The following is a 12,699-nucleotide window of genomic DNA, read 5'->3' on the forward strand; positions in this document are numbered from 1 at the left end:
TATGTTGTCGCTTTGCAATGCATGTTGTCGCTGGCGACAATACACGGAAATATAGAGGGTAAGCAAGGATTTTTGTTTTGTTATTATAATTTTTTTATGAAGATAAAAAAAAGTGTCTTTAATGATCTAAGGAGGGGGACACCTTTATTTTTTCAATGAAAGTAAAAAAAAAAAAAATGTTTTTCAAAACGTAGAGGGGTAGTTGTCTACCCTTTTCTTACCAAGTTGCCCACTTGCAAAATTTTCGCGTAAAATGCACTCTTTTTTACATCAGAGAGGATGCAGAAGAGTTAAAATCACTCTTTTTGGGTGTCAGTTTTCATTTGCTTTGAGCGTCAGTAGTTGGCAATTCCGTAAGAATTGCATTTAACCCAAGGATCAGGGTTGCCCACTTGCACACTTTTCATGCAAAATGCACTCTTTTTTACTTCAGCGCGAAATTTTTTTTACTTACTCTCTTTTTTTGAAAAATCACTCTTTTTTGGTCTTGACTTGCACTCTTTTTAGAGATCGGCTGTTGGCAACCCTGCTCCTTTCCCGCCAAATAGTGTCTCTTTACCCTTTGATAGCCATTTTAGGAGTAAAAGTTTATTCTCTTCATTTTACGTCCCCAATGAATTTCATGAATATCAAAAAACCAAAATTACGCAATCCAGAGTTGCTATTTGAGCATAAAGCACCTAATACTCAATCAAACACTGACAATATATAGCCACAATTCATACAGCTTTATGTAAAGCCATGGCCGTCGAGGTATTATGCCTGGTTTTTATTCACATATTGGAATTGTTTTTTATGTTTGGAATGCAGATCCAAGACTCCGAGCCACCCACACTTAACTAACCGATTGCCTGAGTATGCCTCCAATTTAGCTATTTTGATTTATGGCACCCATGCGGATTATTTAGTTATTTCGTGGCGTGAAAATTCAAATCTCCCCGCTACATCATTTCCTTACAATAAAGCCCAAAGAAAAGAAAGAAAACATATCCTAAGAACAACTTTTCCCTCAGGTCCGCTGTGTACTGGTGAAGACAAGTGGAAAAATGTCACCTCTACTCCTAATTGTCCAATAAGGATTAGTACACGAAGATCCCCAGTTTCCCCTTCTTTTCACCTTGTTTACCAACGATAGAATCCACTCCAGAATTCCAAAGAAGAGGAATAAAATTTCACCTTCATTCTACAAAATATTTGTGAAGAGCTAGAGTAATTGGTCACAAAAATTAATGCACGACAACTTTTACATATAAAATGACAGGGAGATATGACAAAATGAGCTTAAAATGAAATTTGGAATAAAATTAGAGATGGTAAAAAAATAAAATCGAAGATAACTAAAACATATCCCATAATTCCGTGTTAAAAGTGTCCTTTAATTTCGTTAGTACACGTCAATGACGCATATTTCAAGGCGACCCCGTTGTTTCATGAGGAAACGTAATTTCTAAAGAGAAATAGCCACGACCTTTTTAAAATTTGATTGGTTCTCTTGTGTAAAATGTTGAGCCGTTAACAAGGACAACAAATTTTTGAATCACAAGATTTTTTACAAGTAGTCCCTCTGTTTCTCTGTGATAAGATTAAAATATTATTCCAGTTCCAGTGATTTTGCTCCTAATTGTGCTTATTATACCTCAGGAGTCGATAATATATTACTTTACTTATCAGATACAAAACATCAGCAATATTAAGCTGTCAGCACACAAATACACAAAAGAAGGAGAAAATTATCGAATGTGGAATCGTCAGAAATATGTTGTCAAGCCAATTCAACGTCACTGTATCTTTAGTGTTACTAAATAACTTCGCTGGTGAAGTCAATTTCAGCGAAATTAACTGAATGTCATTTATTTTACCAACGTTGCTAAGGCGCTTCGCCAATATATTCATGGTTTGAACATATCATCTAGACAATCGAATCTAGTTTCAATCTAATTTAAATTTCAATGATTTGTCAACGAATAAAACGTCAGTTTGAATGTGGTTGAAACCAATTAAGTGTCATTTATTTTTCCAATTTCACTAAGGAACTTCACTGAAATATCCGTGTTCTTAATACATCATCAACGCCATCAAATTAAATTCTATACAAATTTAATTTAAATGTGAATGAAATAATTAAAATGTCACTTATTTTTCCAGTTTCACTAAGGAACTCCACTAAAATATCCTTGATCCGAATATATGATTCAAGCAATCAAATCGACTTAGATACCAATTCGATTTAATTGTTAAGGAAACGTCAAAGAATTAATTTCAAATTAAATGTCAATGAAAAGAATTAAATGCCCATTACTTTCTAAATTTCAAGAAGGAGCTTCATTAAAATATTTGTAGTCTGAACATAGAATCCCAGCTATCAAACTAAACTCAGCAAAAATTTAATTTAAATGCCAATAGCGTGTCACTGAATTAAATGTCATGTTAAAAGTCCATGAAGCAAATTAAATGTCATTTATTTTCACAAATTTTACTAGACTTTACTGCAATATTCCTGATCTGAACATATATTATAAGCAATCAAATCAAATTAGATGCCCGTTTGATATAATATAAAATAAGTGCGGAAGAATTAAACTTCATTTAGTTTCCAAATGTCAATAAGGAGCTTCGTTTAATGTCAGTGTCTCAACAAATAACTTAAGTAATCAAATTGAATTTAATTTCAATTTAATTTAAATGCTAATAACATGTCAATGAATGAAATGTCAAATTAAATGTCCATGAAAAAAAGTCATTTATTGACAATTATTGACATTCATTTAATGACTAAAATATTGCTTTCACTGAACATATCATCTAAGCAATCAAATCAAATTATATGCCAGTTTGATATAATATGAAATAAGTACGGAAGAATTAAATTTCATTTAGTTTCCAAATGTCAATAAGGAGCTTCATTAGATGTCAGTGTCTAAACAAATAATTTAAGTAATCAAATTGAATTTACTTTCAATTTAATCTAAATGCTAACGACATGTCAATGAATAAAACGTCAAATTAAATGTCCATGAAAGAAACGTCATTTATTGACGATTATTGACACTCATTTATTGAATAAAACATTACTTTCACTGAACATATCATCTAAGAATTAAATCCCAAAGTTATAAGCTGACTCGTAGATATACAGTTCAATTTTCTATTCAAAACACTCGTTAAAAGAAACCTGCCCCATCCTTAGTCTTCATTAATGACCGTTAATCTAAGACCGTTATCTAAGAGACCGTTAATCTAAGACGTAGTGACCGTTATCTAAGAATTTGTTGTATTTTTCAGTGTATCCTTATTCGATTTTTGAAGTTAGATAACCCGTCTTTGTGCAGCACTTCGTCGCACCAGGGTCTTTGTACTGACCTTGAATTTTATTAAATAAAAAAAACAAGTTTTTTCAACTGAAAGTAAGGAGTGACATCAAAACTTAAAACGCACAGAAATTACTTCGTATATGAAAGAGGCTGCTTCCTCATCAACGCCCCGCTCTTTACGCTAAAGTTTGACTCTTTCTCTCAATTCTTCTTTCTAAAACAGTAAAAAACTTTAGCGTAAAGAGCGGGGCGTTGATGAGGAAGCAGCCTCTTTCATATACGAAGTAATTTCTGTGCGTTTTAAGTTTTGATGTCACTCCTTACTTTCAGTTGAAAAAACTTGTTTTTTTTATTTAATTTCTGAACGTTTTTGAATCAATGCATGTTTTGATTTTGGCTCTCCGCAGAGGAAAATGATCAAAACGAAATTTGCATATTTTTTTTTTGGCTCAATGGCTTTCTCATAATTTTGATCGAATGATTTTGAGAAAAAAAGAGCGGGGGACGAAGCCTAGTTGCCCCCCGATTTTTGGTTAATTAAAAAGGCAACTAGAACTTTTAATTTTTTACGAATCTTTTTATTGGTAAAAGATTTACGTAACTTATAAATTAGCTTACGTAAAGAACTTTTGTATTCTCATGTTTTTATTACATATATGAGGGGATTCGCCCCATCGTCAGTACCTCGCTCTTTACACGAAAGCTTAAATTTTATCCCAATTCATTAAGAATGACCCCCTGAATCACAAAAGCCGTAGAATAAGTAGTTGAAATTACCGAAAATACTTTAGCGTAAAGAGCGAGGTATTAGAAGGAGGTGAGCCCCTCATATGGGTAATAATTTCTGTTTGTTTTAAGTTTTATTGCTGTTCCTTACTTCCAGCTGAAAAAGCTTTTTCACTTTTATTTTTTAATTGTTTTTTTTTTTAATAATGCTAGTAAATCCTGCTCTCCCTTCATGGAAATTTTCTTCTCCCATTACAAATTCTCGAAGGAAAGTTCCCCCAGCATATCCCCCTCTTCTCAACCCCTCCCCCAAACCAAAAAAATCCTCCTGAAAACGCCTGTATACTTCCCAATAACCATTACTATATGTAAGCACAGGTCAAAGTTTGTAACTTGTTGCCCCTCCCACGGGGACTGTGGGGGAGTAAGTCGTCCCCAAAGACATAGTTATAAGGTTTTTTGACTACGCTGAATAAAATGGCTATCTCAGAATTTTGATCCGTTGACTTTGGGAAAATAATTAGCGTGGGAGGGGGCCTAGGTGCCCTCCAATTTTTTTGGTCACTTAAAAAGGGCACTAGAACTTTTCATTTCCGTTAGAATGAGCCCTCTTGCAACATTCTAGGACAACTGGGTCGATACGATCACCCCTGGGGAAAAAAAAAAAAAAACAAAAAAACAAAAAAACAAAAAAACAAATAAACACGCATCCGTGATCTGCCTTCTGGCAAAAAATGCAAAATTCCACATTTTTGTAGATAGGAGCTCGAAACTTCTACAGTAGGGTTCTCTGATACGCTGAATCTGATGGTGTGATTTTCGTTAAGATTCTATGACTTTTAGGGGGCGTTTCCCCCTATTTTCTAAAATAACGCAAATTTTCTCAGGCTCGTAACTTTTGATGGGTAAGACTAAACTTGATGAAACTTATATATTTAAAACCAGCATTAAAATGCGATTCTTTTGATGTAGCTATTGGTATCAAAATTCCATTTTTTAGAGTTTTGGTTACTATTGAGCCGGGTCGCTCCTTACTACAGTTCGTTACCACGGACTGTTTGATCAAGTTGTTTGCTTTGTTTTTAACTATTCTTTGCGTTTAATGTTTTTTCATCTTCTTTTCTTTATACTGCATCTTCATACTTTTTAATATTCCTTTTTCTTTTGTAATTTCTTTATTTTTCTTTATTCATCTATTTTTCTTTGTATGAAAGGCTCTTAAATAAAAAACTGTCTTTGCAAAAAGACTCAAATTGTGAAAAATTTGTGTCTAACCCCCCAAAAAAACACAAATGTTATAATCCAATGAAAAACCCAGCCTTCTTTTGCACCCTTATTTAAGAACCATTTGGAAAGGATAACGGGTATCGGTCTAAAATTTTAAGTGTGAAGAAAGACTTTGATTTGACGTTCCTTCTTTAATTACTTCGACGAATTTATATAATAGGCCCTTTCCAAGGAGCCCCACAAGTTCATATGCGTAGGGGCCATGCCTAGTTTGAAACCAGACTTGATATAAATGTATATAAACATGTTGCGCAAGATTTGTTTGTTTTGTTTGAATACGATACCCCAAATTTGCCCTGTTTATTTCAATGCTATTGCTTAATAGAATCACTACCTCAAAAATATAAAATTAAGTTTCAGCTTACCGTGAACATCCACTTTGACATGAGCAGAGACTGAAAAATCCATTAACTGGGTTTCCGCTCTACATTCCCATTCTGCTCCCAGGTCATCCCTTGATAATGCTACTTCAAGTCGACTAACTGCTATCTCGTTTCCCCTCTGATCTACAGTAGCGCTTAAATCACCTAAAAAGATAAGCAATAATTTGATTTTTTATTTTAATATTATAGTTACATAAGGTTGAGCATTGTTACATATCAAAAATAGTAGGGCAAAGATGGTGCATAACATATTTTGCCACAGCCATGATCTAATAAAAAGTTGTATCTCTAGCTTGACTAAAAATGGCCCAAACCAATCTTGTTTGCTATTTAGGTTAATATTATAAATTACAAAAGATTGGCAAAAATTGAACAATTATGACTATCTTTGCCCTCAATAGGGCAAATATGGCAAAAATACATTTTCCATAACCGCAGCCATAATGTGTTAAGAAGTTGTAACTATCTCTGGCTGGCCTAAAACATGTCCGAGGTAATTTAGGTTTTTATTTAGATCAATATTACAATTACATAAAATCGGTTTCAGGTGGGTAACAAAAAAAAAAAAAAAAAAAAAAAACAGGACAAAGATGACACATAAGTGTCCGCAGCCATAATGGAAGATAACTCCGGATTATCTCTGGCTGCAATGAAAATTGACCAAAGTAATCTAGATTTTTTTATTTATTGCCCTGAAAATTTGACTAAAGTAATCTAGATTTTTTATTTAGATTAATAATATGAAGTATATAAGGCTACCAATAGTTACATATATTCATATGCAACATAACATATTTTGCAGAACAGCAGCCATAATGTGTCCCTCGAGTGCGAAACTAAATAAAGTTTTACTCATATAAGGTTTTCGCTTGTCTTTACTTTTTTTTAGCCTTTTTCGTTTTTATTTCCATACCAGAAAAATGTATTCGACTTTACCAGAAAAAGCAGAAAATTTTAAAGGTTAGGTTATTAAATTTCAGAAATATAGAATAAAAAAATGCAGGATTTTGATTTTTTGTTGTTTTTTTTTTTATTTTGGGCACAACCATTCAATCGCTGGTTGTGTAATAGCCAAATCTACCAAGTTCAATTTTTGCTTGGTAGCTTATACAAGGACGACATCTATTTGAATTCTGATGAAACTTGACTAATTTTCCTTCTTGAAGTGTACCAATACATTTAATCATAGTTTATGACGATGGTCTTCGAGCTATCGTAGGATGGTCTGAGCCTTTTCGAGATCTTCGGACTCTCAGAGAAAGAAGTTCTTTTTATATTCTTCTTCTTCTGATTATTAAGGATCTCAGCATATCTTACGACCCTCGGCGTTTTTCTCATTATACTTACTTGGGAAGCTAAGGGTTGCCATAGGTTTAAACAAGTGAACTCAGAGGTTAGCCCCCTAGATACATGACATAGGGCGTAAGTTTCCTTCGTGGCATTGCAAATAAGGAATGATAAATAAGCGCATCCTAAACCTGACCGCTTTCTAGACAATAGTGAGCATTTCGGAGGGCAGCTAATATTAATTTGCGATAAAAATTAAGTTGGTAAAAATGATTGTTGGTAAAAACGACAATGAAAAACAGAAAATAGTGAAAATCATTGTAAAAAATGAAGCAACCGCAATTCGGAAAATGGTAAAATATTGCGGTGATTTAGAGCAAAATGAGCGCTAAAATATTTGTAAAATATTGCGAAACTAAACAGCGGTCAAAATGCAGAAAATTGCGAAGAATAAAAAATGAAGATATTTCCATTAAGTAAAAAATAAAGATGAATATACAAATATATTGGTTAAGACTTCCGCTCAACCGTCCTCAGTGAGCAAGTGTGAATAAAGAGTAAAAAATATAAAAATACAGATAAAAGTTCTAAGGACAAAAAAATAACTTAAAAACAAAAATACTAAATTTATAATAAACCCTCTCAAAACAATGATGACTACAAGCATGAGTGGTCTTAGAAATTATTTAAAACTGTGGTTGAATCTGTTATACGCGTTTAAGGTGAAAGTTGTGAAACTTAAGAAGATATTAGAGGCTATAATACAAAGGCTAATGTAAAACATTTCCCCATTCCATTTCTTTGGCTTGCTATATCAGTACGATTAAACATTGAAGACAGTATATTCTAAAAGGGATTATTTACCGAAGTACGTATGCGTTGCATGCTCCAAAAAAACAACATATTTTTGTAAAGCCGTAAGTGACATTGAATGACAGGTTAGGAGATGGGTAAATAAAAGGCTTTTAGGAGAAACAAGACAAATCAATACGAATTGAAGAAAAAAGATTAACACTTTAAGGGCTTGATAAGAATCCGTACGAGAGTTAAATAATCTTTATCAAGTTTTATATTCTACGCTAGGTGATTCTTAGTTTGGGCTTAACTAGCTGACGAAAATTACGAAAACTAAATATATTTTTCCGCATCTAATAAAATATGGCGCTAATATAGCATTATTCCTTAATTTGAAAATGAAAGTTCTTTCGAACTGCATGTCAAATATTTTAGAACCTGAGAACCTAACCATTGAAAAAAAGTGATAAAACAAAATTTATGATTCCCGTCCTGAGTTCATGCAAGTTTAGTAAAGAAAAATATGAATTTTATAATTTATTTAGCGTACTTTTTTTAAAGGAAGAAAAAAAAATCTCATGCTCACGCCCAATCCTAGCTATCCGTATTAAGATATTCCCTCATTTCCACCCCATATATAATTAAAAATCCTTTGAACTACTTCCAGCTATAAAACTACAATATTATCATAATTTTTATGCCTCATAAATTAAGAAGAATAATTAGCTGATTATTCTTTTGTTCTAAACAGTGTTCTATTTTGCTCTGTCAGCGAGCCTTAAAATTCTCTTCTCCAAAACAATTTGTGGAAATGTATTTACTGGTCTATATCAGCTTTAACACCCAACTGTTTAAGGAACGTTTTTATAGCGGTAGCAGTGTTCTAGCTACAGTGTTAGAAATCAATTTAGGAACTGCGGATGATATCAACACGTTCTGGTTTTTCTATACATAATGTTTTTCCCACTACGTGGAGTATGATTCCGGAGAGTAGATATGACGTGGTTGAAAGGCTAATCATTCGTGGCACTTCCCAGTGCCATACTTGGCCAATGTCATCACTATAACTTCCAATATTCTAATCTTGGTCTCCAGACTGATGTTTCTGTTCTTTCAAACTTTCCTTAACCATAAAAACACCCTATGCCTTGGCTATTCTCCTTTTAATACCTTAAAAGAAGTGAAGGCTAATCTTTCGTTGGCTAAGGAGCTAAAGGCTCTCGGAATGAAGGCTAATCTTTCGTGAGCTAAAGGCTAAAGGCTTTCGGAATGAAGGCTAATCTTTCGTGGGCTGCTGAGGAACCACATGCCTGAGATCCTACGATTTAAGGTGAATTATTTGCCTTTGACAGTTTGTTACTTCGTGGCTTCTTCGTATTCCTTTGACAAGTGTCTCTGTAAATTAAGCTTCTTAACATAGAAATGCCTTAGAAAACTAATAAAACCTTCCAAAAGAACATCTTAACCAAACGAAACGTCCTATATTTCTTTAAAATTCTAGATGATGGTATTTATATTGATAATATTGTTACAGTAGTAAACGTGAGACCAGAGTGTGAGACCTCGTGTGAGACCTTACACGAGGTTTAGCTATTTATAGTTCTAAGGAATATCAAACGGTACAACGGTACAAACGGTACATACTGATATCAAAACGGTACAACAACAGTTTTTCTTCTGGTTTAAAAAATAATCATTGCTGCCAGGAGTTGCCAGAAGGGCCCAATCCGTTTTTCTGCAAAAAAAGAGGCAGAGAGGGTAAAATATTTACCCTCTCTGCCTGTTACTCCAATAAAAGGGCTAAAAACAGTTTTTTTCCTGAGCAGCTCGAAACTTGTATCCCTAATTCCTTGCACTAAGGTACCACAATGCCTAAAGAAGGTATTTTCAGTTTTCAAGAGAGAGTGGGGCTCGTCATATTAAGCTTAGCCTGATTCCCATATGCTAAGATTGAATATTTAAGGACCATTTTGAACAGTGTCAAGAAAAAACTAAATTTCAAGGCATATTATTGTTATAGAAAGCAACTATATAAATTGGATTATAACAATTTAAACTATAGCCAAATTAAATAAATTAAGATTAAACTAAATTAAAAAGTGAAATATGAAATAAATATTAACGTACATTTTGAATATTAGCCTAATATTTTATGAGGGCCTCTGATTAATCTTGTTTTGACAGGTTCCCCAAAAAAAGTCAAATTAAATAATTGCTGAACATCCATTTCAACTTCGAATCATCTCGAAGATTAGCCTAAGACCAAAATCAGACCCGTGAATCTCCTGTTTTTGAAGGCTCGTTACATGACGTTATTCGTTACATCACGTTACAATCGTCGGAGCCCATATTGGCTGATAGAATCTTTGTATAATGCAGTAACAGTGTATAGGAGTGGGCTCCTGTGGGTTAGCCCTCATCTTTGAAAATATAAACTCAGATTTCAAATTATAATCTGTTGAAGTTTTCAGACTTCAGAGTATCTCCAAGAGCCCCCATAGATATAACACTTATGCCCTTGAGGAAGATGAGGGTTGCCTAGATAAATTAAGACTTGCTCATCTCTAGTTTTTACATTGGCTAATGTCATCCATCTTTTTATGGCACTTGGTATTAACCAAGTGACATATAGCAATCGCCAATTCTGTCGGTCTGTCTGTCTGTCGGTCTGTCTGTCTGTCGGTCCCGGTTTTGCTACTTTAGGCACTTCCAGGTAAGCTAGGAAGATGAAATTTGGCAGGCGTATCAGGGACAGGAGCTTAAATCATAAATAGTCCTTTTTTCAATTTGACCATCTGGGGGGGGGGGGGGAGTGGGGGGCCGGTTAATTCGGAAAAAATAGAAAAAATGAAGTATTTTTAACTTATGAATGGGTGATGGGATCTTAATGAAATTTGATGTTTGAAATGATATTGTGTCTCAGAGCTCTTATTTTAAATCCCGACTGGATCTGATGACATTGGGGGAGTTGGAGGGGGGAAACCTAAATTCTCGGAAAACACTTAGAGTGGAGGGATCGGGATGAAATTCGATGGGAAAAACAAGCACAAGTCCCAGATACATGATTGACATAATCGGAACGGATCCGCTCTCTTTGGGGTAGTTGGGGGGTGGGGGGGAGGGGGTAATTCTGAAAAATTAGAAAAAATGAGGTATTTTTAACTTACAAACGGGTGATCGGATCTCAATGAAATTTGATGTTTAGAAGGATATCGTGTCTTAGAGCTCTTATTTTAAATCCCGACCGGATCTGGTGACATGGGGGGGGAAGTTGGGAGGGGAAACCTAAAACTTGGAAAACACTTAGAGTGGAGGGATCGGGATGAAACTTGGTGGGAAAAATAAACACAAGTGCTAGATACATGATTGACATAAACGGAATGGATCCGCTCTCTTTGGGATAGTTGGGGGGGGGGGGATTTCTGAAAATTAGAAAAAATGAGGTATTTTTAACTTACGAACAGGTGATCGGATCTCAATGAAATTTGATATTTAGAAGGATATCGTGGCTCAGAGCTCTTATTTTAAACCTGATCAGATCTGGTGACATTGGGGGTGGAGTTGGGAGGGGGAAACCTAAAACTTGAAAAACACTTAGAATGGAGGGATCGGGATGAAACTTGGTGGAAAAAATAATCACGAGTCCTAGATACATGATTGACATAACCGGAACGGATCCGCTCTCTTTGGGGTAGTTGGGGGAGGGGTTAATTCTGAAAAATTAGAAAAAATTAGGTATTTTTAACTTACGAACGGGTTATCGGATCTCAATGAAATTTGATATTTAGAAGGATATCGTGTCTCAAAGCTCTTATTTTAAATCCTGACTGGATCTGGTAACGTTGGGGGAAGTTTGGGGTGGGGGAACCTAAAATCATGGAAAACGCTTAGATTGGAGGGATCGGGATGAAACTTGGTGGGAAAAATAAGCAGAAGTCTTACATACGTGATTTACATAATTGGAACGGACCCGATCTATTGGGGGGGGGGGGTTAATTCTGAAAAATAAGAAAAATGAGGTATTTTTAACTTACGAAGGAGTGATCGGATCTTTATAAAACTTCACATTTAGAAGGACCTTGTAACTCAGATCTCTTATTTCAAATCACAACCGGATCAAGCGTAATTGGGGGGGGGGCAGTTGCGGGGATCGGAAATCTTAGAAAATACTTAAAGCGGTGAGATCAGGATGAAACTGGATGGGAAGAATAAAAACCTGTCGAAGATACGTGACTGACATAACCGGACCGGATCTGCTCTCTTTGGTGGAATTGGAGGGGAGGGTAATTTTGAAAATTGAGGTATTTGTAAGTTACGAAAGGGTGACCAGATCTTAATGAAATTTGATATTTAGAAGGATCTTGTGCTTTAAAGTTCTTATTTAAATTCCGACCAGATCCTGTGACGTTGGGGGGAGTTGGAGGGGGAAACCGGAATTCTTGGAAAACGTGAAAATTGGGGTATTTTTATCTTACGAATAGATGATTGGACCTTAATGAAATTTGATTTTTAGAAATAATTCATGTCTCAGAGCTCTTATTTCAAATCCCGACCAGATTGTTTGACATTGGGGGGAGTTTGAGGGGGAAATCTTGGAAAAACACTTGGAGTGTAGGAATTGGGATGAAGCTTGGTGGATAGAATAAACAAATGTCCTTCATACGTGATTGACAGAATCGTACTGGATTCGCTCTCTTTGGGGGAGTTGGGCGGAGGGGTTCAGTGATTTGGAGAGTTTGGTGCTTCTGGGCGTGCTAGGACGATGAAAATTAATAGGCGTGTCAGGGAGCTGCACAATTTGACATGATAAAGTCGTTTTCCCAGATTCGACCATCTGGGGGGCTAAAGAGAGGGGAAAAATTAGAAAAAATTAGGTATTTATAACTTACGAGTGGGTGATCGGATCTTAA

The 12,699-nt window shown here is 35.0% G+C and overlaps 1 protein-coding gene across 15 annotated transcripts in view; it reads right to left on the reverse strand.

Moving 5' to 3' along the window:
- Positions 1 to 12,699, reverse strand: part of LOC136028761 (hemicentin-1-like) — a 266,427-nt gene that overhangs the window by 141,877 nt on the left and 111,851 nt on the right. For all 15 annotated transcript variants that reach the window (XM_065706646.1, XM_065706644.1, XM_065706649.1 and 12 more), the window contains exon 5: positions 5,690 to 5,851. In XM_065706646.1, coding sequence (XP_065562718.1) covers positions 5,690 to 5,851 — 162 coding nt within the window. The remainder of the gene's footprint in view (positions 1 to 5,689; positions 5,852 to 12,699) is intronic.

The sequence above is a fragment of the Artemia franciscana genome, chromosome 7 (assembly GCF_032884065.1).
Source record: "Artemia franciscana chromosome 7, ASM3288406v1, whole genome shotgun sequence".
NCBI lineage: Eukaryota > Metazoa > Arthropoda > Branchiopoda > Anostraca > Artemiidae > Artemia > Artemia franciscana.